At 37.1% G+C, this 26,523-nt stretch overlaps 2 protein-coding genes and 3 long non-coding RNA genes across 5 annotated transcripts; 2 read left to right on the forward strand and 3 right to left on the reverse strand.

Moving 5' to 3' along the window:
• Positions 1–3,093: 3,093 nt before the first annotated feature.
• Positions 3,094–4,797, reverse strand: LOC149047254 (uncharacterized). The gene is made up of 3 exons (XR_016185492.1): positions 4,660–4,797; positions 4,042–4,136; positions 3,094–3,397 (listed from the first exon to the last, which is right to left on the reverse strand). It is a non-coding gene; the product is annotated as an uncharacterized LOC149047254 (long non-coding RNA).
• Positions 4,798–7,655: 2,858 nt separating this feature from the next.
• Positions 7,656–19,363, forward strand: LOC149047255 (uncharacterized). The gene is made up of 8 exons (XM_089202523.1): positions 7,656–9,869; positions 11,367–11,549; positions 13,657–13,797; positions 14,277–14,429; positions 14,916–15,236; positions 16,347–16,628; positions 16,881–17,162; positions 18,037–19,363. Exons 1-8 carry the CDS (start codon positions 9,107–9,109, stop codon positions 18,084–18,086), a joined length of 2,175 nt encoding a protein of 724 aa, XP_089058649.1. The 5' UTR covers positions 7,656–9,106; the 3' UTR covers positions 18,087–19,363.
• Positions 18,193–20,749, reverse strand: LOC149047256 (uncharacterized). The gene is made up of 3 exons (XR_016185493.1): positions 20,634–20,749; positions 20,074–20,179; positions 18,193–18,315 (listed from the first exon to the last, which is right to left on the reverse strand). It is a non-coding gene; the product is annotated as an uncharacterized LOC149047256 (long non-coding RNA).
• A 137-nt stretch (positions 20,750–20,886) lies between these two features.
• Positions 20,887–22,726, forward strand: LOC149047257 (uncharacterized). The gene is made up of 3 exons (XM_089204234.1): positions 20,887–21,075; positions 21,173–21,611; positions 22,360–22,726. Exons 1-3 carry the CDS (start codon positions 20,887–20,889, stop codon positions 22,626–22,628), a joined length of 897 nt encoding a protein of 298 aa, XP_089060360.1. The 3' UTR covers positions 22,629–22,726.
• Positions 22,727–24,848: 2,122 nt separating this feature from the next.
• LOC149047258 (uncharacterized) lies at positions 24,849–25,831 on the reverse strand. The gene is made up of 2 exons (XR_016185488.1): positions 25,548–25,831; positions 24,849–25,021 (listed from the first exon to the last, which is right to left on the reverse strand). It is a non-coding gene; the product is annotated as an uncharacterized LOC149047258 (long non-coding RNA).
• Positions 25,832–26,523: the final 692 nt, after the last annotated feature.

The raw sequence follows: 26,523 nt of genomic DNA on the forward strand, positions 1-26,523 counted from the left end.
TATTATATAAAACAAATCGATTCCAAGTTGCCGTGCGCCTGTTCAGTTATAGATCACGGAAGACGTCAAAATGTGGTAAGAACATCAGTGACACACTCGGCTGCGCCTCGTGTGCCACTTTTGTTCTTACCACATTTTGACATCATCTGTGATCTATTACTGAACAGACGCACGGCATCTTGGAATCTATTTGTGATAGAGCATGCTGACGACACTTTTGTTCGCTTTGAAAATTAAGTGTGTTTTGAAAATTGAAGGTAATTCTTGGGGAATTTAACGGATTCTTTATTATAAAACAAATAGAGAAGCCTTGACTATGCTCTGTTTTGTCGTGACGCACTTGGGAAGCGGCTAAAGCACTCAAGAAGAGGGGAGAAGCACTCGACTTCGTCTCGTGTTTCCCCTTACACTTCTTTCGTGCTCTAGCCTCTTCCTGCGTGCTTTACAACAGAACAGAGCACAGTCAAAGCTTCTCTATTTGTTAAATAACATGAGCAGATACGAAAATCCTCAAAGAGTAAATGAAATGGAAAGTCGAATTTTGAAGGTTTTCACATTCAGTTAGATTGCAAGTCTATGTACGGTAATAAAAGTCAAACACAGCTAACACTCGTGTAGTATATATAGTTTCGTGTTCAAAAACAAAACAGAACCAAACAGGAATGATGAAAAATATAGCCAAACTGGCATAACTGTTAAAACTTATACTAATCATGACGGTGTCATGCTGAGGTCCATCGCGGCTAGCTCATCATGGCGATCTCCGGTCATCACAGTCAAGTAAGCCTCAGAAATTACATCGGCCGCCCTTCGTGAGAACAACTAAGAACTTGCTCGACTACGTCTCGTGTTTCTCCCTGCACTTCTTTCGTGCTCTAGCCTCTTCCTGTGTGCTTTACAACAGAACAGAGCACTGTCAAGGCTTGTCTATTTGTTAATCATTAGTAACAAAGAAAACAAGCTAATGAGCTCTTCTGTTGTTAAAGAGTGTCATACTTCTATCTGATTCTTTCATTTACTACTTGTTAGCGTATCAAACAAGTTAAACTGAATGATAAAATTGATAGCCAGACTAGGTGCGTGCGTATAGATCATTTATCTTGGTGATGAGACTGAATACAAGAGAAAACAAATAATTTTTACCGTAAATATATCCTACCTAGTTATCTGTTTAGGATTTTTAGCTTTTTAAATTTTTTAATCTGTTTATACCTGAAGAAGGCCGAAACGTAGTTTAAATGGCCGGAACAGATTAAAGTTGGTCTTCTCTCTCTTTTACATGGGTTTTAGATACTAAACATTTTGTAGAAGACACTGGTATCCTTTGGATCCTGCAACTGGGAGCTGCTCGTTCGGGGACCCTCACACTCTTTCTATGTATATAGGCATTTATATATCGAACACTGTCCAGTAATATGTAGATAAACTGCATGATTCTTAGTCCCATATGACTTTTTTTTGTGATTTACACAGTTGATATCTAGTCTTGATGTGAGAACATCACAACGCATTGTTATTTTTGATCAGTGCGTACGTTCGCTTATCTTGAAGTCGGTACAGAAAAAATATTCATTTCTTGTGAGAACAGCCTCTCTCTCTCTCTGAGTTGTTTCATTCACACAGTTTTCAAAGAAAAATTATTCTCTTCACATGTGGACGATTAGTGCTCAACTGTAAAACAGAAACCCGGAAGCGTTTCACCAAATTGTCAGGTAAGCAACCTATTGGTGCTGTTTCCCTAGAGCCCTCTAGTACTAAGTTTTATAAACTTATATAAACTTCTTCTTTTCCGATGTGTCGAGGCTTTTGCCCTTATTAGGGGTTGGCACCAAAAGGTAAGCGGAAGGACAGGTGGGGCCTGGGACCCCGACGGTTTTGTTTTTCACGCTGGACACCCTGACTGAGAGTGCATCCATATCTAGGTGACACAAGGCTTTCCAATTGCATCCAGTAAACTATGAAAAACTTTCATATCATTTGAAACTAAAGCAAGCGAAAAAATCAAGTAGCAGGTTGGCGAGCCAACTTAAATATGATGGTGGATTCTTCCTTCTTCTTCTCTTAAAATCTGGCCTTTTATTATGTCTTGTAGTAACTGACAAGTAATCGAGCGATAAAATCAATTTTAAACAGTTGATGTTATGCAATCCCGTTTCGATCAAACACAGACGTTACTTAAAATTTTCAGTGTTGACAACTTTTCGAATTATGCTTGCTATATAGTGAAAATAATCGTTTCATTGATGGTTTCTCCGCACACCTATGTGTTCCCAGAATCATCGTTCTCGGGGTATTCGTGATCTATTACATATAACTTTGACATTGACTTCTCCAGTTCTTGGGGTCTCTTCTAATGTTAGGGACCTGGGTTGTCTCAACCAAAAATTGTCACCAAATACATAAATTTGACATCCCGCTCCTTCTCTTTGTCTTACCAGCTAATTCTCACCTTCTTTCTTCCCTTTAAGACTCTTAAGCCTCCATTGCCTTGTTTCTCGCCCTCCATTACAGGTGGTATCATCTCCTCAAAACTTATCCCTTTGAGTCTGATACTTTACCCAACGAATGTGCTACCCTTCACCTTACTAATGTGCTATCCTGATTTAAACGGAGTTTCAAGGGATTTTTATTATTTATGGTCTTTATGGAGGCCCTCCACAACACAAAATTGCGCTGGTTGATTATCGACTCTAGATCTTAACTGTACAATGCAAAACAAGTTTATAATTTCAAAGCGGGTCATCGAAAACATCCTTAGTATTATCAAAAATTTGAAAACTTTACAGATTAGAAGTATCGCTAACTAAACGAACGAATTGCTTTGGCGTTGGCCCCATTCGATTCCAGAAGTTCTAAAATTTTCGTTAGTCTAGTCGAAACTCAGTTCTCATAAACATACATGTAGAGTTGACACTAGAACTGATTGTATACCAATTACTGAAATGAATTCTGAAAGAATACCGGTGAGCGAAATTTATCGCCGTTTTCCTTGGTAATTTAAGTGCTTCCTTTCCTGAAATATTGCTCAGGTCTTAACAAGCCTTGCCTGTGGCTTCTTTTAGTAACTCAAAGCAACTGCAACGTTAATTTCCGAGTCAATTCCTATGAGTAAAAATATTTATTTTTTTTATTTGAATACTAAACTTCATAAACAATGGAATGGACTAAATTTCACAAATATGTGTTTCGTTAACAAACCAAAGAGTTATTGCTCAAATAAATAACATCTAAACATCAAAAACGGAAGAAAGATGTCACAAAGATCAAAGGTTCGGAAGTTTGTCCGCGGGAGTAGTAAACTGGAAGTCAGTCGGAAAAAGTTCTGCTGCACGTAGATAGATAAGTCTGTACGATTGACGAATTGTAACGTCCGCTACGCCGGCGATGTCACCGATTTCTACAAAGAAACACAAGCGTAATCATGTCAGGTAATCACAATCATGTCAGAGCCAATGTGTCGTGTCGGGGGATACCAGAGAAGCTGTGCTTATTTCCAAAGTTTCGCCTGTATCACTTACTTTTAACGCGAATCAAATGGCTAACAACCAACATTGCATGTTAGAAGAATTTTCGATTGGATGTCTTTGTCACTGGTTCTTAACCACGATTTGCAACTGATCTAAAAAAATTGCAGCAGCCGCCACTGAAATGGGACTTCGACTAACGGGAAATAAAAGAATAAAATAATTGGTTATAGGAAAAAAGGAACAATGTCACAACTACTTTAGGGTTTGCTCAAAATAGTCGAGAATTAACGGATAAAACCTGGTTTAACCGCGCAGAAAGTATCGTTTCTTAAATGAAAGAAAAGGAAGATAATTGAATTCAATCTCGAACTCGATAAGCATTTACCTTTAAGCCCTACAAATAATCTCGAAAATTCATTATTCATTACAATATTATCTTATGTCACTGGCAAAGACTTGTTTCGGAAATCCGAACCGCGTAGTGAATAATTCTGCGCAAATAAATAATGTACTTCCCTGCCAACATCAATCTCTATCATAAACGAACGTTGAGTCTGTTCTAATGCAGACTTACCCCGGCACTAAATCCAAGTCAACCGCCCTCCGTGCGATATGTGTAGCAGCCTTTTGTACGTCATGTGGAAGACCAAGATTGGAAGTAAACCTCGACTAGCAAAGATCACAAGCCGAGAAAAATTAATTAACTATGGACACGTACCGTAGTTCGTTCTGTGAGTTTGTTTCAACTCCGAATACTGCATTTCTAGTGTTCTGATTAAGCAATCAACTCAGGTTATGAGCTCATACACCGAGTCACCTCATATTGAAATGCTTTGGGCCAACTGTTAGACAGAAGAAAAACGTTGATTGGCTGCTTAGTGAGCTCACACTAAACGGAGTGGAGGTCTATATCATTCAACGATGAGTTAAAGAGAAAAGGAAGAGGAAGTTTTGACAGACTGACTGTAACGCTTTCTCTTTTCTCTCTGTTTCGTCTTACATATTTCTCGCAGAACGGGAATGACAAAAAGAACCCACTTTCTCTGGGCAGGTGAGTCAAGGCTCGTTACATAATCTTGCCTTACTGAAGGCAATTTTTCCCAAACTAATTTTTTTCCTTTTCTCAGGTCAGGGTTATGAATAGAAACACATGGAAGGACTTTCTCCATATTCTCAAGGTGTTTCAACTTACCATAAAATCTGCTGTTGTTATGACGTCCACACTTGTCTCCAGGGCCTTTAGTATCAGTTTGAAAAAAACGGCCAATTTCCTTTATCGAAATTTTGCTGTTAGCGCAAACTTCTGCGGAATACAAATAGCTGATTGTAGTTGAACAACTACATGTACGTCCTCGATGGACGTCAGTTCCTGTCGTGGGCAACAATGTTTAGATTAACTATCCTCACCAGACAATTCCTTATCAAAAGCAACTCACAGGCTCAAACCGTTCACAATAGAATAACATTACCTGGTCAGAGAAAGATTCTTGAACTTCTGCCATAAGCTTTTTAATACAATATTTAAGGGGTAATCATAAATAAGTTTGAGGCCAGAAACACAGTGGCTGGCTAAGATACAGTAGCACCTCAACACTAAGTACTCTCAGGGAAAAAAAGAAAAACTACAACACACAAACACACACTGAAACAGAACTGAAGCACAGAATGAGAGGCGGAGAGGCATTCATGGAATCACTGACAGTTCCTATTAAAAACTGAGATTACTCGGAGAGCTTGGCTGAATATCAGGGGCTCAAAGAGGATAACTGGGATAACAAATTGTAAAATCACTGCACAATGATCTACTTGACCGGGATAACTATGAAAACTGGGCAAGATAAATTTATCAATATACCTGATACCTATATCCAAAAGATTTTCCAGACAGCTTCTTGGTGAGATATTCTTATATATACAACACATAAGTGAAGAAAAATACCACCAGAAATCCAACAGGGAACAGAACAAGTTTAAACAAATGGTATCCTGCAAAAAAATGTGAATAGTTGGATTTACTTGTGCATATCAAAAGACCTCCTCTTTTATATGGTAGTTTACTGATTTCTTAAAAACTTAAAGCAAGATTTTAGTTATATTTTAGCTACTACCTTCCAAGATTTTAATTAATCGAAATCATCCAATATATGTGATTTATATTTCCATGTAATTTAGTCTACAATTTTTTTTATTATATCAAATCAAAGCAGCGAAGCCAAGAGGATGCAGCAAGAATCGGCTCAAGTGTCGTTCATCATTATACCCGTGCACAAATTTGATGGCAGAAATGCATTTGTCAGGAAACTAACCCCTTTCAGTCTGGAAAAGAAACGTTCCATGCCCTCCTGGTCTCAAAGTGAAAAAAAATCTTGGAGATCTTGGAGTCTTCCATTGCAAGTAGAAAGGTGCTGTGCCATGTTCTTTTCGACTTTGGCAGAGGAGATGGCTACTATAACACCGAGCCATACTGTCTTGAGTTTCTTGATGAAACCAAGATTTCATCCTCACTAAAGTAACTGACTGTGATGGCGCTGCAATTGAGAGTCACAACATCTCCACAGAGAACAGAAACCATAGGGAGTTGTCCTTATGAACGAAGAAGGTGAGTTCGTGGGAATGGCTATGGGAACCTTACGGCAAAAGAAATTGTATCCCTCGTTCCTGCTGACGTTGGCTCAAGAAATCAGTCTAATGGGTAAATTTTCAGTAGATGGGCCACAATAACTGGGGTGGGGGATACAGAGTTGAATGTATTAGGGAAAACTGGAGCATCCCGTAGAATGCCTGGACATCATTAATTATTCATCAGCACTGAAGCGGGAGATTTGAAAGCACTCGCGCCTTGAAAAGCCCATAATTAGAGAAGAAAGGGCCGAAACTAGCTAGGGAGCGTTCATAAAATATTTTTCATTAGCTAAATAACGCTTACCGAAAAAAATTAATCGTGACTTTTAATCCTGTTTCTCCAGACGAAAGTAAAGTCACCGACCTTTATGAAAAGCACTTAGAACCCTTAGAAGCCGTGGTGCTGCAACAGTGGGAAGTATGGAGAGATTCTAAAGATGACGTTTCGACAATAGCTCTTCATCAAAGCACTCTGATGAAGGGCTAACGTTTGAAACGTCAGCTTGAAAATCTCTTATCGGAGGCCAATTTACATTATCAACTCTGTTGATAACACAAAGTGATCTTGTACGTAGATCCCATGAGAACTCAAAGAAAATGCACACAACTGACCTAACCCTAACCCTAAAATTCAACTGACGACTGGGCTCAACTTACTTGTTTACGCTTAACCCTTTACACGCTAGCATCAGTATTTATATTCTTCGTACTGTTCTCTGTTTATTTATTTAGGAGCTGACTAGGAGAATCTTTCTGACAATCTAGAGTTTCTTTAGTTGATGATTATTTCCATTGTTCTCATGACCTTTATGTGTGATTCAGTGGTGATATTGTAAGGAGAAATTAGATGCTAGTCACTCTTGCGGGTTAAAGTATTAGAACAGAAATCGTACCCAATGGTTAAAATGTCTCCCAGAAAGTATTTCGAAGATTAGGTGGTATTTTTGCTAAGGTGTTGTACATTAAAGGCTTGGTATGTAGCTTTCGTCTTCGAGCTTTGATTTATCGGATTTTATCAGAGTATAAAAGAGCAATTTTTCATGTCGTGTGAGGTTGTACAAATAAGTACAAATAGTTTTTAAAATGTTTATTATTATTATTATTATTATTTCCAGCTGATGATATTGATATAATCCTGCAGGTAGGAGGACCTGTACCTTTATAGTTTGGCAGTGAGATGGAACTAGTGCCTTTTCTGATCCTCAAAGTTGGAAACAAGACAGAGGTTTTGAAATCAATCAAGTTCTGCGTATATTCTTATTACAATGGAATATTTTATGATAGACAAGGTTACTGTAAGAATCATCCATTAAGTTCTTACCATTGCCGCAAATCAGCTCTTAACTTTCGATGCAGTGTTTGCCTAAACACTTTCGATCATCTGTCTCAATAGCAGTCTCTTTCTGGCACAAAACGGCTGGCGTCACATTGTAATAGGATGCAAAAGGTGCGCGGTTTTTTTCAATTTCACACTTTTTCATTCCTAAGTTTATAAAGAAATCCAAGAAAGCACGGGTAATGAGGCAGAAGCGACAAAAAAAAAAACGTGAGTAAACGTGACGGTGCAACAACTCGATGTTTAATGTAAAGTTGCAGCAAAATGATGGTTCATTTTAAGCTAGAATACTTCTTGTTGTATCGAAAAGACGCTGACCTTGGTGTAAAGGTTGTTTATAATTTTTGTACAATAAAAATGCGACAAATGCATCATGTAAGTTTGCTTCTGTTCTTAATTCGCAATCAGTACACTTGTGGGTTTAACTTACCCCTTTTGCTAATAAAACAAAAAGACTTAATAATCTTAGCTCTGGGTTGCATTAGTATACGAGTAAATCTGTTGTCTTAAATAACTGTCATGATTTCAATATCAATGGGATATTCAATTTCGGATTGACCGGCCCAATCACTGGTAGAAGGTCAGCGGCATTAGGCGACGCATTTCTGAATTGGCCAGCACATTCCATTGTGATGACGTATTCTGTGCTGTTCTACTTAAGTAAAAGCCAATTCTTCTGATTGATCGCTCTTTTCCTCAATGCTTCAAAGACGTTTTGAAATTCTACTGCCTTAAATACCATCCTGACCAACATCTTTGGAGTTTTTTTAACTCAAGAGAGAAATTTCTCTGACAGTTAAGAGAGCAGTCTCTTTAAGCCTACGGCAACTCAAATATCTTGATTAATTCACTCTTAGCGTTCTGGGTATCCCCTGCAGAGGGGATACCGAAAACGCCAAAGTTTTGGGTACGAGGATACCCAAAACGCTGTTTCCAAATTATATCTTCAGATAAGGTGGCGTTTAAAGTAAATATTTCGCTTTCGCTCAGGGAAAAGGTTTACAAGACTTAGGTTTAAAAGCTTGCTCAGTTTATAGAAAGTCTTGGTTCATGATTTTGCATTTTAACTAAAAAAAAAAATCGGGCGGGAGATTCAGTGAACAAAACTATTAAGGGCGGGTGGGGGAGGGGGGGTAGGAGAGATTTGAACAACTCAATCTTTAAAGTCTTCAAAAGCTCAAATGGCCAAGGAGTTGCCCAAGGGGTGGAGGATGTTGTAATTTCGAATTGATCGATGCATTATGGAACTTCGTCTATTCACGGAATCATGATTACAGACCATGACCAGGGGCAGTAGAATTTACACAGTATGTGAAAAACGTACTACTGTTTCTTGATTCTCATCATCTTTGGACCAGGAGCATGTCGGTTGAAGTTTCGATGTGCAGGTTTAGAAAGCAGCTGCCAAAGGGGCATGAAAAAAATGACTATCCGCAATGGATGCGTCATCCATCAACTTCTACGGCTGAAAGAAGGCTTTCTTGGTCACCACAACGCAAGTCGTAACTAAAGATGAAGTGTCCGCAATGCTTCTGATCCTTGGATAACGTAATAAAGAAAGCGTGAAACATTGTATTACGAATGGCCGGGTTCCTAGCGAAGCCGACGAACTGGGTCGAGGAGACATGCGGAAATAACTTTACAATAGCTAAGCTTTCACTTTCAGGTTTCTTGCCGAAACATGTCGCATTACAAAAGTGAAAGCGGTGGAAATCTTCCGAAAGCACTGTGCCGATTTGTCAAAATCCTGCCGACAGGGCCATACGTAACTTTCGGCAGTGGATGTATCGTTTTGCAAAGTGGACCACCTCCAAGTGCTGATTTAATAACTACGACTCAAGTTCTAACGAAGAATGATCTCTTGGGAGACAGTTCGATCTTTGTGCAGTTTGAAGATAACCAATGGTTCGAACTGAAATTAAAAAGCCAAGATGCAGCCAATCTTCCAGATTCCAAACCCGGAAGAGTGTTGAGGGAAATCAAAGATAACGAAGATCAAGTGTCGTTCCTACGCATTCCCGTAGACATGTTCGACTCCAGGATGTGGCTAGCTAGAAAAATAAGTCCTGTGAAAAAACGTGCCCTTTCTTGCTTTTATCCCAGCGATGAGAATTTGGAGACTTCCATTTCAAACAAGAATATTACATGTTATGTTATTTCGGAAGACAGGATGAACAAGAGGTTTTACATCACCGAACCTTCCTACCTATGTTTTGGCAAAGATACACATGAATTTGCCCTCTTGTCTGTCACCGATACCGATTGCGCAAGTCCAGCAAAGACTTTCAAAGACTTTGCTAAAGAGGAGAAGCCGAAAGGTGCTCCGCTCTTGGATGCCAAAGGAAGATTGGTAGGAATGCTGGCAGTAGCAAAGTCCGGAGAACGGAAAGTATTTCCTGTGTTCCTACCGACCTTGACAGGTGACAGCAACACTGATGGTCCAGGTAAGTTTACTATATTCTCTATATTTCTTTTGAAAAGCCTTTCCATTGGAGATCAAAACATAGCCAATACAGAGTAATCCTTTAAAATTAACTCAGGTTTAAGTGCGACGAGTTTAACTTAAGACGTGGCATGTATTTTTTAAAATTGGATGAGTGCCTACGCATTCTTAAACACTGTTGAACTAAAAAATATTTTTTCAAAAAGCAAAGCAAACTAGGCTGTTTAAAATCGAAGTTTCATATCAGAAACCCCTCAGATGGAAGCAATTTTCGACAATGCAACGACTACTGACTGCTCTTCGATGGTATTCGCTACAACAAAAAAAAAACTGTTGTGCTGCGTTGATTGCCAAGTGAAACACTAAATTTTCTCACTACAATGAATTCAATTCGATTTGATTTAATTTGTTTCAGTTCATCAAAATCACTAGGTTACAACGTGGAGGACTAAAAGCCGGAGTCTTAAATGGCCTATACTAAGCGGTAAATAATTAAATGGTTAAAAATTAAATTAAACAGACTATACTCATTCATAGACAGAATAATTAAGACACACTAAGCAATCACTTAATTGACTTAGAGAAACTTAGTTTATAAAAAAATTAAGTTGAAAACACGAAGCTAAGCTAAATCAAGCATAAGAGTTAATAAAAAATTTGACACATTTGTTTTAGTTTTAGATTATTTGTATTTATCGTTATGATAAAACAGATATCTAACCTTTCACCGCCTTAAGTCATATTTAGGAATACAATTTTTACTCATTACTGAAGTTATGCACTATTTACGGAATGTCGTTCCAAATATTAGGAGCTTGACAAGTTAGAGGAAATTGGTATGCGTGATGAAATTTGTTAAGGTTGTGTCAAGACTGAGTCACATAATTATGATAGTCAGAGTTAGGGTGTAGGAGTGAAGAAACAGGAGAGGGCAGAACACCATTGAAGTGTGAAAATACGAAAAACAAGACGTGCAGTTTACAGATAGCGTGAAAAAGAAGGATATTAAGGTTAGAGAAGAGAGGTTTGGAGTGGGAATGAGGATGAGAAAAGGTGATTATGCCGGCTTGAATTTCCTTTAGCAAGTGAGGAGGTTCAAGATGAGTGGTGTATGTAGAGGCCCAGATCACATTGCAATAATTAACATAAGGGAGAAAGTGAGCATTTTACAGGGTCTTCAAGTTCTCCGAAGGAAGATATTGTCAAGATTTGGACAGATTACCCATGACTTTGGAGACCTTATCCTTACCAGCAACAATGTGAGGTTTCCAGGAGAGATTTTAGTGGGTAATGATTCCAAGAAATAAGGTCTCATGGACGCGTTTAATGGATGTGTTACTAATCCAAATGTTGACTGTTGAGACCTTTCTCTATCGTGGGTGAAAATTGATAAAGTTGACAAAAGTAGATCAACAGTTACGGTGGTTAACCTATAGTGCTAGCGTTATGTCACAATTAAACTGTTGTTAAGTGTAACCATTCAAAACATATTTTGTAGGAGACGAGAAAAAAAGTAATACAGATACAGTGCCTGTCCAAAACACAATATTCAGACCTGGACCGGATAAAAAAGAGCAACATAATGATCATTCATCTATAAATCCACCATCAAAAGATTTTAGAAATGAATATAAGGGGGCACAAACCAGCACAACGGATAGGCAAGGGAGTGAGAGCAGAGGTAAGGGTAGTGACCTACAATACAAAACATTACATGCTGATTGAGATCAGCAAATAGACCACTGCTTACAGCAGTGAATTCATCAGGTAGTACTATTACTAGTAACAGTTCTAACCGAAGGAAGGACATTTACTAACCACTTCATGTCGATCTTGAGTGGTGACAAAAAGTCTAAACTAGTCCAATTCTTTACACTACCTAGTCCTTCACCTCAATAGGATGTTGCAGGCTAACACAAATTATCTTTTACGGGTTATATGTTGAATATATGAGCAATAATTGAGCATATTGTGTTTGTACCAAGAGTTAAATAGAGATTTCTCAGAGACGTTTAGAGTAGTCTCATGAGAAAGACCAAAAAAGTTTTTATGATTGATTTTCAGTTAAATGCTTCCCTCCATTTATACTTAGCATGCACGGTTGCATAAATACCACATTCCAAAGAAACAAAATTTTGAGATGACATTGGATATTGCTTGTGTAGTACTAAAGCTATGAAAACAGTAAAAGCCTTAATACTGGCTGATTAATCTAATCATCTCTTGTAAACAACAGCTGCTGGATCAAGCGTTAATTGAAACACTCTCACAGACAAGAATACTTTCTGTGACTATATTTTGAAATAAGTAATTCAACTTAAGCCTTCACTGCTTCACATCTTTATAATTTCTCTCAGTAAAAAGACTTGCAGCCTTAAATAAAGAAACACTTTCATTGCATCTTCAAAATGTTTAAATTTATGCACATGGAAATTTGATACACACGGGAGAACATTAATTACTGTTTTTTTAGACTGTCTGGGGAAGGCATTAATCATTCTGACTGGCATTACTCATGAATCTCTCAAGACTTTTCGGGAGCTCTTCAGCAACCCCACAAAGTGAAACCCAAAATACATCAAGATTTTCTAGAGTCTTTTTAAAGGACTTTATCAGCCTAATGCTTTGATAAAGAGAACATTAATACTGTTTGATTCAATACCACATTTTAGAAAAAAAGATTTGAAGTTAGCACCAACATTCCAACAAAAGATCAACAAATAGACTACTGCTTTAAGTAGTGAATCAAACACATAGTACTATTACTAGTAACAGTTCTAACTAAGGGCATTTACAAACCACTTTATGTCCATCTTGAGTGGCAACAAAAAGTCTAAACTAATCCAACTCTTTGCACTAACTACAATACCTAGTCCTTCATCCTCAATAGGATGCTGCAGGCCAACACAAATTATCTTTTGCGTGTTATATGTTGAATATATGAACAATAATTGAGCATAATGTGTTTGTACCAAGAGATATTTGATTAAACATATGGGAAAAAAAACTAAATGTTAACCCTTCAACTCCCAGAAGTGATTAACATGAAACTCCCTATAATATCCATTTATTATTCAGTAAACAGGTTATGAGAATATTCAAACTTATCAGGTAGAAGCTGCTATCTCAATCTAGCACCAAGTTCTCATAACTAATTTACAGGAAGATATGTAGTAGTTAGAGGGCAGAATTAACAATCAGACTTTGGGAGTTAAAGTTACTCAGTAAACAGGTTATGAGAATATTCAAACTTATCAGGTAGAAGCTGCTATCTTGATCTAGCACCAAGTTCTCATAACTAATTTACAGGGAAATGTGTAGCAGCTAGAGGGGAGAATTAACAATCAGATCTTGGGAGTTAAAGTTTTAACTAAGTAAATTTTGTTTATTTTGGTACTAAAGGGCTGAGTTGCCTCCAACTTGGTCTATCTTTGCACAAGTGACTTGTAACATTGAATACCTTTGAAGTACAAGTTCAACTGCTTACTTTTTAAGTATAATTATGGATTAAATGGACATACACAAATTACCAAATAAAAACTGAGAAACTATTTTTGGCCAGAAAATGAAGTTACCATGAATTACAACACTTGGCTCTAAGAAATTCACACCAGTAGTGCATGCATGTAAAAGACATATCTATCCAATAACTCAGGCATAATTCATAAACAGTTTCGCAAAAGGCATGAAACAAAAGCTGTACAAACAGCACTCAAGTCAAGCTACTAATAGCATAAATGTTTAGGTTTAAAGCATGTAAGTAAAGCAATATTCTCATGACATTACAGAAAAAGATCCCCAGGTGGATAATTGCGCCAATGAAGATGTTGCACAAAATCTCGGAACACAGGCCAGGATTCCCACACTAGCAACCCAAAATTCTTGTCATGACCAGTTCTCCAACCCTGACTGTTTGCATGACGATGAAGGTAGAAAGTTGTTGATAATTTGACAATTTCTTTTTTTTAACCAACATCTAGAAGTAGCATTGTATAGGTGCCTCTTATCTAGCTCAAGGAGGAAAATGTTCGTCAGATTTAAAATGACACAGATGATCACATGGCTAAAAAATCTAAATGCGGACTCAATAGTTTATTATTCCTGATGTCTTATTCACCACCTCTTACAACTGTACCTGTGTATTTAAAAACATTGATTCTGTAAAGTACTAAGACCAAAATCAGCTTAGGAAAATGAAATTTAACAAATGGTCTGAAAAAGTATATTTCCTATCCAGAGGTAACTTTGTAATAGCTTCTTTTTTGTTTTGGATTTAAGACTTGCGTGCATTGATCTTAACACTTTCAATTGAAGGCACAACCCTTCCAAAAATAATCAGGATGTAATGAGAAACCCAATCTTCTTTCATATTTGCAACTGCCTTACATTCTTGTCGCTTGCAATCTAGATACTCCTTTTCCCAAGACAGTTACAGATCCCACCCCCTCTAAGCACAAACCAACTCTTCGGGAAAGAGACAGTAATTCCCAACATGGGATGGATGTAGTTGCACCAATGCAAACTGGTGGCGTCTCCACAGAGAAGGAACATGTTTATGCAGGTAATTTACAATTTGTGACAGGCCCTCAGACATATAGTCTATTTTGCAGCCATTAATTAGAAAGCTCCCACACGGCTTCAAAGACTAGTTAAAAGGGGATACTGTTTTGTGACACTTCAATTGTATTCGCTTCAGAGGATTGTTATGAAGTATTTCCTGAGATGAGTTCACGTTAAGTGAAGATAACTATTTTTAACCAAAGACCATCAATCTTCTTAAAAAAAACTACAGGAATTTCTACCCCCTAGTGACATCTGAATTGAAAAAATTTGATTTGATATTGGAGCTTGGTTGTTACATGTTGCACCAGTAAAATGAACAGCTAGCAGCTGTTACATTTCACCATGAATTAGTCAAACCAAAATGTGTAGAGAAGAGTTAGTGGTAGGCATCTGCAATGAAACTATGCAAATACCCTACCATGTGTAAAGCAAAATTAAGGAAAGGTTATGAAGATGATATCACCTTTCTGTAACATCTCTAAAGGCTCCTTTTTGAAGGACAAAATTGTCAGTAAAGAAGATATCATGGATGTTCTTATCCTCCATCTGGACAGATCAGTCTGTCTTGCTCCTGGAGTTCCAGCCATTCAACGTTGGGAGCATCTTGCTGACCAGTTTAAGGTACCAGACGATGTAAAGAGTCAATGTGCAAATTTCTCTGGAAAGCTGAGCTCAAGTGAATCATTGTTTGAGCACTTACGTGTAACAAAAGACTCCCTTACAGTGAAAAAGGTCAAAAGCTACCTCAAGAAACTGGAACGAAATGATGTTGTTGCGGAGCTGGAGAAAAACAGTCACCTCAAAGGTAACCCTTTGGCACCCTTTGAAGCACATGTCTGTTTTTATCAACAATGTGAGACATTTTATATTGAGTTAGTGTACCTTCTCCCCAACTTTGGTTTTTTAACTCTAGACTATAGAGCGCCAAACCAGTCAACATTCCCTTTGTATTTCTGTGACCCAGTTTTCTTTTTAATTGGTCAACGTTTTACTTTTTATATGGTCAACTCGAGTTTTTACATGATCAATGTTTTACTTTTTATATGGTCAACTCGAGTTTTTATAGGGTCAAGTTGACTTTTCATATGGTCAACTTTGTACTTTTTCTATGGTCAAGTCCAGTTTATATGTGGTTAAGTCGACTTTTTACACGGTCAACTTTGTACTTTTATACGGTCAACTTGAGTTTTTATATGGTGAAGTCGACTTTTCATATGGTCAACTTTGTACTTTTCATATGGTCAACTTTTTACTTTTTATATGTTCAAGTCTACTTTTTATATGGTCAAGTCGACTTTTCACATCGTCAATTTTTTACTTTTTATATCGGTCAGTGTAAAATGCAGACTGCAGACTTCAGACTGCAGACTGGAGGTAAAGTGCAGACTAAAGACTGCAGATCAGGGGTAAAATGCCGACTCAGTTGACCATACAAGAAGTCGACTTGACCACATAAAAAGTCGACTTGACCATGTAAAAAGTTGAACAAATAAAAAATCGAGTAGACCATATAAAAAGTACAAATTGATCTTATTAAAAGAAAAAGTTGACCACATTAAAACTCAAGTTGACCATATAAAAAGTAAAAAAGGCCGTATAAAAAGTCGAACTGACCATATAAAAAGTAAAGTGGGTCACATAAATACAGAGGGAATATTGAATGGTTTGGCGCCCCATAATAGACGTCATGATATTACGCAGCGGCTCGTGATCGGTTAATAATCAGAGGTTTTACAATTCTTGGCAACCTGTATCACCTTAAACTGGTGGGGCTTTAGAGCCATTGAAACGAAACAAAGCTTCGTGAAAACTGGAGCAGAATATTTTTAACAACTGACCTAAGAAACCAAATGCATAAACTAAACAATGGTTACCTAAAAAAAATTAATCGTGATTTTTAATCCTGTTTCTTAAGACGAAAGTACAGTCACCGACCTTTATGAAAAGCATTCAGAAACCTTATGTAGTATATGCATGAAACTTGACGACAAGAGGAGCATAAGGAATTGGTACCATTTTGGAATTGAAATCGGTATTGAGGCAGGCACCCTAAGAAGATTAAGAGACCCCTCTAGAGACAGTCCAAGTGAGATGGTCCTGAAAATAATCAAAACAAGAAAACCGCGTCATCCGTTGAAGACACTGGCAGCGGATATCAGCTTACCAGGTGTAACTGAAGCACTGGCTGGTTTCCCAGGTAGTATACGATAACTCGTAATTTCAAAGCTACCCTATCTGAAGCGCCGCGTACTTCTCTACGTTTACTGTAATATGTGAAGCAGACGCTCTTGCGACTTATAAAATTGTCCCTACCAACTCGACCTTTTGTATTCAAGTATGAATGTTGCTTATTTAAGATTTTTATTCTTTGACCAAAATGCCCAAACAGCGTGTGTAATGGCAGGTGTTTTGATCAATACTTGTTTCTTTCTTCGCTTCTTTGACACAGATAACAGCACTATCGAAACATTGCTTGGTAACATGGACGCCATGCAAAACGTAACGGCATTATTGGACCTTAATAGAAAGTGGAAAAATGTTGGTCAGCATTATCACATCGACCAGAGAATCCTTGATAACTTAGAGCCAAGTGATTTCCAGAGTCCAACAAAAACCGTGCTAGAATACATTGTCAACAGGGAACCAACCGAAACCATGGATACCTTCCTGAGGTTTCTACAAAACATAGATCGCTCCGATGTTATAGATGACCTAAAAGAGTTTTTCTATGGTAAGATTATTCTTCCAAGTTTACTGAAACGAACGCATATACAAAGATACCTACTAGAGTTCTATAGTAATTGCTACATTCTGCCAATTATAAAAAAAAAATCAACATCAAAAAGTATGTAGGGAGTAAGTTTCTTAAGAAGAGGTGGTGCTGCAACGGTGGGAAGTATGGAGAGATTCTAAAGATGACGTTTCGGCAAATGTTCTTTATCAGAGCACTCTGACGAAGGGCTAACGTTTGAAACGACAGCTTTGGAATTTCTTATCGGTGGCCAATTTACACTATCAACTCTGTTAATAACACAAAGTGATCTTGTAACATCAAAAAGATCCCATAAGAACTCAAAGTATTTAAATGCATTTACACTGGACTCGAAAAATGCAACTGACAACTGGGACTTAACTCATTTGTTTGCTCTTAACCCTTTACACCCTAACATCAGTATTCATATTCTTCATACTGTTCTCTGTATATTTACTAAGGTGCTAACAAGGAGAATTTGTCTAACAATCAAGAGTTTCTTTAGTTGGTGATCATTTCCTTTATTCTCATGACCTTTATGTGTGATTCAGTGGTGATATTGTAAGGAGAAATTAGATGCTAGTCACTCTTATGGGTTAAAGGATTAAAGTATGAGAACAGAAATCGTAGCCAATGGTTAATATCTTCCAAATGGTATTTTGAACATTAGGTGGTATTTTTGCCAAGGTGTTGCATATTAAAGGCTTTCGTCTTCGATCTTTGATTTATCGGATTTGATTGGAGTATAAAAGAACAATTTTTTCTGTGAGGTTGTAACCAATTACGCGCGATAAGTACGAATAGTTTTTGAAATGTTCATTATTACTATTATGATTATTATTATTATTTCCAGCTGATGACATTGAGAAAATCCTGCGGGCGGGAGGACCTCTACCTTCATGATTTGGCAGAGGTGGAACTATTGGCTTTTCAAATCTTCATAGTTGGAAACAAGATAGTGGTTTTGAAAACAACCAAGTTCTGAGTATATTCTTATTACAATGGCAGATTTTATGACACACAAGGTTACTGTAAGGATCATCCATAAAGTTCTTACCATTGTTTGCACAAATACTTTCGATCGTCTGTCTGAATAGTAGTCTCTTTCTGGCACAAAACGGCTTGCGTCACACTGTAATAGGATGTAAAAGATGCGCGGTTTTTTTTTTTTTTAATTCCACGCTTTTTCATTCCCGAGTCTATGATGAAATCCAAGGTAGCACGGATAATGAGACAAAAGCGACAGAAAGAGCGAATAAACGTGACAGTGTAACAACTCGTAGTGTGAAGCTGTAGCAAAATGATGTATTGTTGTTGTATCGAAAAGACGCTAACCTTGGTGTAAAGCAAGGTTGCTTATAATTTTTTTTACCATTTTACCACGCTCTTTCATTCCCGAGTCTATGATGAAATCCAAGGTAGCACGGGTAATAAGACAAAAGCGACAGAAAGAGCGAATAACGTGACAGTGTAACAACTCGTAGTGTGAAGCTGTAGCAAAATGATGTATTGTTGTTGTATCGAAAAGACGCTAACCTTGGTGTAAAGCAAGGTTGCTTATAATTTTTTTACCATTTTACCACGCTTTTTCATTCCCGAGTCTATGATGAAATCCAAGGTAGCACGGGTAATGAGACAAAAGCGACAGAAAGAGCGAATAAACGTGACCGTGTAACAACTCGTAGTGTGAAGCTGTAGCAAAATGATGTATTGTTGTTGTATCGAAAAGACGCTAACCTTGGTGTAAAGCAAGGTTGCTTATAATTTTTTTTACCATTTTACCACGCTTTTTCATTCCCGAGTCTATGATGAAATCCAAGGTAGCACGGGTAATGAGACAAAAGCGACAGAAAGAGCGAATAAACGTGACCGTGTAACAACTCGTAGTGTGAAGCTGTAGCAAAATGATGTATTGTTGTTGTATCGAAAAGACGCTAACCTTGGTGTAAAGCAAGGTTGCTTATAATTTTTTTACCATTTTACCACGCTTTTTCATTCCCGAGTCTATGATGAAATCCAAGGTAGCACGGGTAATGAGACAAAAGCGACAAAAAGAGCGAATAAACGTGACCGTGTAACAACTCGTAGTGTGAAGCTGTAGCAAAATGATGTATTGTTGTTGTATCGAAAAGACGCTAACCTTGGTGTAAAGCAAGGTTGCTTATAATTTTTTTTACCATTTTACCACGCTTTTTCATTCCCGAGTCTATGATGAAATCCAAGGTAGCACGGGTAATGAGACAAAAGCGACAGAAAGAGCGAATAAACGTGACCGTGTAACAACTCGTAGTGTGAAGCTGTAGCAAAATGATGTATCGTTGTTGTATCGAAAAGACGCTAACCTTGGTGTAAAGCAAGGTTGCTTATAATTTTTTTTACCATTTTACCACGCTTTTTCATTCCCGAGTCTATGATGAAATCCAAGGTAGCACGGGTAATGAGACAAAAGCGACAGAAAGAGCGAATAAACGTGACAGTGTAACAACTCGTAGTGTGAAGCTGTAGCATAATGATGTATTGTTGTTGTATCGAAAAGACGCTAACCTTGGTGTAAAGCAAGGTTGCTTATAATTTTTTTTATGTATGGTGTAAAATTGCTTCGGTTCTTAATTCGCAATAAGTAGACTTGTGGGTTTAACTTACTATTTCAGCTCACCAGATTACATGATACAATTGTATTGGACCTCAGTGCATCATTAATTAAAATATATCACTGATTAAAGTTAAGAAAAAGAGGTAGCCTCTATGTTTCCGAATCATGGGCACCGCTTCACCGCCCTAAAACTTGTCCCCTTGTGAGCTCTAGCTCTGATAGTTCGAGCGCCAGAGACAATGATAACCTTTTTATTTGGACTCAAATAACTGCAAGTTAACTAAAGAGATCAATTACCTGCCAAGAACCCTTCAGAAACATCAGTTGGTTTTAAAATAGTGAGCTTTTCCCCCAGAGTTGTCAGTAGTTACGTCCCATGTCCCTCATTTCCGTGTCCTTACCCCTTTTGCAAGAAAATAGAGACTCAATAATCTTAGCTTTAGGTTGCATTAGTATACGAGTCAATTTGTGGTCTATACTGTCATGATTAACCCTCCTCGTGGCTGACAAAACAAGACCTTTGAAATATCAGTGATACCATTCTTTTTTACTGAGGACAATAAAAATTTCATTTGTCGCATTTTCCGTTGTCATGGCTGATGCTTTCATTACGTTCTCCTAAAGTCCGAAAAAGAGCGCGTAGTTTCATGAAGTGAATATTCGGAAAAAATCGCTCAAATTTAACTCACGTTTACAACAGGGTTAAACTAAACGAAAGAGGTATGCACAAGGCATACGAATATCAAGACACGAAGCCGGAATATTTCAGAAGTAAAAGAATCTTAACAACTTTTTTTCTAACGATTTTTAACGCACAGCGTGTACTCGGCGTCTTTGCAAATAGTGAATACGCTTACCGCACCACTCTTTTACGTTCTTTAAACATCATTTTCTCAATTCCTCACTGAAAATAACACGTTCGAGCTCCGCCGACGCACAGCCAACCCGAGACAGAAAAACCAAGTAAAAAAACTCTAGGCGCGAAACTGGGCACCAGGGCCTTCGCAGTTTAAGCCCGCGAAGACCCGTCAACAAGGAAGTGATTCCTTGGCCTGCTTCTTGCAAAAATTAAGAGTCGTTCACTTGTGTTTTCAATCCTTCTTTCTTAGAATGGCACAAAGAGAAAGGGATATAATGAGCTCTGGGTCGAAAATTACACAACAAGCTCCTGGACGTCCGTCCGTGACAACTGGAAGTGCGTGGATTTTAGACGGACCCTTTCCAGTTGACGACGGCAATCTTTACCAAACATCTGAACAAACACCGATTAACCAAACGTTCTTGGTTACTACCAACCAAGTGATGAGACCAAGATGGGGCAAAACAAGTTGGCAAGCTGAATTTGCCCCACGTAAATGGCTTGGTACGTTCAAAACCGACGAGTGTTACAGCATAGAGTGATGCATTTTATGAAGTCCCAGCTTCTGATGGCAACACCAAGTTAATCCTGATACCAACAGAATATTTGCACGAGCAGAAAACTCTTTCAGGGTGGCGAGATAACGAATTCCAGTCCAAACGTTCCCTGTCTTGTATTCAAGAGGAGAAAGTATCACAGTTTGATAGGGCTGATGCGAAACAAGATGAGCTCTACTGTGACGTGCTAACCGACCAGTTTTCTGGGAGGCGTTACCTCTTTTGCCTAGATGATCATGGATCTTATTTTTTGGACTCCAAGAGAGACGGAGTTCAACTAAGAAAGTTGAAAGATTTTCAGCCGAATGAAATTCCAGAGGGTGCAATCATCCTCGACAAAAGCGAGTGCGGCGTAGGATTGTTGGCCTTCGACGACAAGGGAGATATTTGTCCATTATTTTTCCCCCAAAACTTACTAAGTAAGTATTCTTTATTTGATTCTAGAATTATCTTCGTCACCTTGTCTTTTGAAGCAAGGTTAACACCCCGCTGCCCGTGTTCAGTATGAAGATCCCAAAGCATCTTGCTCTAATCAATCTGACTCAGTTGATGTAACTAAGTTTGCCGTCTGGGGTGTATATTGGGTGAGACACTGAAGTGATGGGAACTAGGACATTGAATGAGCTTGCACAAATGTTTTAACGTTTCAAGAGTAAATTTACGAAACATCTAATTAATTATGCACAACCAACATTTTGAAGTTATTCAGTGACCCAGAAATTCTTCTCATCATTTGGATAACTTTTCCCATATTAAATGCCTAGTAACAAAGGCATAGTCTCCACGATTTCAACACAAGATGAGCCATGTGTGTAAGAAACAGAAATAACTTTTTCTTGCCTCGTAAAGAACCAGTTTATCCATTTATTGATATTACACAATCCAATCTTCATATCCATGACATATTTTAAAAGCTAAGGATCCAGTTTTTAAGGTTTTTTTTTTGTAATTTTAATTCTCCCATGTGTGAAGTATTTCCTGTAATGCAACCACATGGGTGTGCAATGGGCAAATAACGGAAATTTTGACTGAGAATGTGACCCTACAAAGCAAAATTGGTACATAAGAGCAGTTGACAGAGTACTTTGTCGCACAGGTTTAGCTGTTCTGATTTTTTTTGGATTATCAGAGTAATGTAATTCTTATTTACACTTAATAAATTTGTAGATTCCAATGAGCAACGTCCTGTCAGTGGTTCATCTAATAATCTGAACCAGCCTGGAGGAAACTTGTTCTTAAAGGAAAACAATCTTGAAGGTTCAGGTAAATATGGTAAAGATCAGGCAGAAGGTCTGTTGGAAAGAGAAATGCCCAAAACATCAGAGTGCCAAGAATGTGAAAGACAGATTGAGAATGTCTTTTTTCAATGTTATCTAACCTTGTCTGACCTGCCACAACAAATACCTTTTAAAATCCAATTCTTTCACTTTTCTTAGTGGCTTCTGCTGTTACTTTATCAAGCACCTTGCTCCAGCCCTAACTTTCCCACCTTTTCTGAAACTTCTGCCAGGTTTCCTTGGCCTCGTAGAGATTTTGTCTAGTCAAAATAATTTCACATGACTTCTAGTTGCTATTTAGTAACTTATTACTACATAATAAATGCAACTTAATAAAAAAATTATTTGTTGGTAATAATATAGTAAATTTAAGGATTAACCATAACTCAAGCTTAAAATGACAATTTACATCAAAATTTTGGCGGATTAGGCAAAATCCCAACTGGGCCTTAACAATTAGGGCATGCAATCAACAGTTTCTAAATAAAACTTGATCAATTTACAACAGGATTCAAAACTGCTTTGATGAAAGTTTTCAAATGGGCATTTAATTATTTATTATATAGCTTTAACTCTTAGCCATGTAAGACAAAGTCATGATTATGTTTTATGACAAAAACTCTTGTAAAGTCTTTTGCATTGACATCAAAATAAAGAGTGAGGTCACTCTGACAGACTCAGCTCAGCAGTGGTGGTCATTGTCAAATATTGTTTTTAAAAAAACATAGTTCCTTTTGGGGGCAGCTGAAATGTCAAGAATATACTTTAGGAAGAATTCATCATAAATCTGATCTTGTATTAAATCTTACATTTTTTTTTTCATATTTCAGCCAAAGATATATAGCTGACATATTAAAGGGTGAAGAAAACTTCACACAATAAGATAACATCCCCCTTCTGTGACGTCTTTTAAAATCAAGACAGAAAGGTAATTTGACTTCAATTGTCTATGGTAGTTGACAAATTGACTAATTGAAAGTCAAATTGTGTGTTAACATACCGGAAGGCAGGGGGCATGTGCAAATGGGAAAATGACAACATGAACAAATCAACTCAGCAGAAGTTGAAATGTGCATCAACGTACTGGAAGTCAAAGGGCATGAGCAACTGAACCTTCCTTGTTCTTAAAATGCAAAACAGCTGGAAGTCAATTTGCAGAGGAAGATAATACAGATAAACCTTCATCCAATCTTGACTCGATTTGACTTGACTCATCTTTAGTTAAGTCCATCCATAGCAAGTTGCAGTATATTTTATAAGTGCCTTGCATATAGACTCTCAGTATGACTGGTTGACTATAAAGAAGTCAAATCATCTGATTTGAGTTGAATCAAGTAGATTTGACAACATTTGACTCCATAGCAGGTTGCCGAATCTACAATTCGAGTTAAATTGAATTGAGTTAACAACCTTTTCAACCCTCCCTGTTAGCAACTTAATATTTTAAGTTTTTTTCTAGTATGACATGTTAACTTAAATTGAGATGAGTTGTTCAATTCGAGTTGATAGGAGTGGCTTTGACAACATTTTCAACCCTTGTCATTAGCCATTTTCTAAGTGTCTTAAATATTGACGTCCGGTTTGACATTTCCACCTCAAGAGCGACGGTTCATTCAGATTTCTGGTATCACAAGATGACTTAACTGCAAATTGACTTCTGGTAAGTCAATTCATAAACTGCCTTTTTGCTAATTTTGGGTTATTAATTGGAAAACCCTCAGGTAGTGACTTTAGAAATATATAATCTAAACCCATAGCTAAATGGTACACAGATTGAAGACTTGGAGAAAATGAAATAGGAAGAAATGATAGTGACACCAAATATGGTTCAGTCAATAATTCAGTTCAGTCATATCTACATAATTCAGTTCAGTCATATCTACATAATTCAGTTTAGTCATATCTACATAATTCAGTTCAGTCATATCTACATAATTCATTGAGAGGAAACCCATCACAAGTAGAAAAACTTCAGATTTTGTTTTGTTTGTTTGTCAACCTTTTTTACTAAGAATACCCTGTACCGGAAAGATAGCGGTGTTACAAATTAATATTAGTCCAGAATGATAGAAGAGAAGAAAAAAGCATAGAAGTAGTTAAAAAAAAAAGGGATAGGTGGACATCAAAGTTAAGAGAAGAATTAAAGGAAGACTCAAAAAACAGTTTTAGAGGACAAATTCATATAAGCACAGGTATGCTGTTGTTGAAATGTGATAATGTTATGCTAAAATTCTTTCTGGGTTTTATTTTGCCAATTTCCATATTTGTTGTTCTACTTTGTCATAAAGAATAAAAGATAGGTTCTATAGGGAAAAAAGAAAATGAAACTGCATTGAAAAATGTCCAAAAAAAAAAAGCTTCAACCACAACAACACACAATAATAACTAAAGCAACTTTGTAATTTTGATAGTTTGTACCTCTCTTCTTCAATTCACATTCATCAGAGTCACATGTAAGATTAAGTGAGTGTAATAATATCCAAGTAAATCCATAGATTATGTATCAGTCATTACATCTTGGAAAACATGGCAATGGGACAAGCTGCCCAAACCTATTGGTCCGTCGGATGAAAACCAAATTACTTGCGTGGCTCTAAAGAATCCCGAATCGTATAAATAGAATTTTATTCGATCTGAAACAATAAATAAATAAGATTTCTAAACAACAGAACCTAACCAAAAATAAGAGACCTAAGCATATCATATAATCTTCAAAACACAAACAGATTTAACCGCTAATTACATGCAGTCTTACAGAAATTACACTAACAGAATCAACGCGAATAATTGAATGTAACAAAGCCTAAGGAAACCAAAAACGACTTAAAACAACTGACTTACTTCGTGACGGGATTCCAGAGTTAAACTAAACTGTATAATCATCAAAAACAGGAAAGCTATCCTGATTCATGCCTCCAACACGACACGTGTAAAAAACTAACTAAAAACCACCAACTTACTCATATTTCAGTGTCAATCAAGGTGACCAATAAGTGAAAAGAAAAGGTGAAATATTAAACTAAATAAACTTTTAAATGTAACGCAAATGTCACGCGAGCAATGTTCTTCTCGAAACACCTATTACTAACAGGCAAACTTTATTAAGATCTCACCTTCAATCCTAGATTCATGTCTTATAGATCGTTAATCTTGTTATTTCTTTCAAGCCTTCTCATCTCCAATAGTCACATCTGGAGAATATAAAGAGGTATAAATTGAACATAAAGTTGTAGGGTCAAATTGAATGATAAATACACAGTAGTCCCATGTGGAAAAAGATCAGCCTGATCTCAAGGCAGTAAAATACTTGGATCCATGTTATATTTTAAAATATTCATATATAACACTATGTTGATCTGCAACTAATAATTAGTTGCAGATCAACATAGTGTTATATATCAATATTTTAAAATATTATTTTAATGCAACAATTATTGTTGTTGTGTTGTATTACAAAGATGAGGTGTCCACTGGTGCACTAAATATTGATAGTTGAACTATTATCCAAACCTAGCCATTATAATTTGTGTAAAATTTTATCCTTGCCTTTTTGTATTTTCCAAAATTATCTTTTTTATACTAGCTCATTCTAACTGTAAAAAGCTACTTAAAAAGTTGAAAAAAGCTAGTCAACACATCAGCCACTTATAATCACTTCAATGTTTCTTCATACACTCATTCTTGATTTAAAAATCATGTTTGATATATATCAGCACATAGTCTTGTAGTTTAATAAATGAAAAAAAAATTAAATGAATATTTTGTATGTTCATCACTTGTATAATCTGTTGTTTAGGTGACCATTATAATCATAGTGACTGCACATGAAATAGTATGTGTAGCTGGCAGTTTTATAGATGCTTGGAAGCCCTGACTAGCAATGAGCCATAAGAGACTTGGGTTAGAAAATTGGAGAAGGTGTTTGAAGGGGTGGTACTCAAAATTAAATCTACCAAGATATATTGGTTGGTTACTCCAGTTAAAGCTTTTTTCTTCCTTTTTTCTGGCTAAGCCACACATATTTTCATCTAGACACCAATAAAAGCACTTGATA

This window comes from Pocillopora damicornis, chromosome 4 (assembly GCF_964200805.1).
Source record: "Pocillopora damicornis chromosome 4, jaPocDami1.2, whole genome shotgun sequence".
In the NCBI taxonomy this organism is placed as follows: Eukaryota; Metazoa; Cnidaria; class Anthozoa; order Scleractinia; family Pocilloporidae; genus Pocillopora; species Pocillopora damicornis.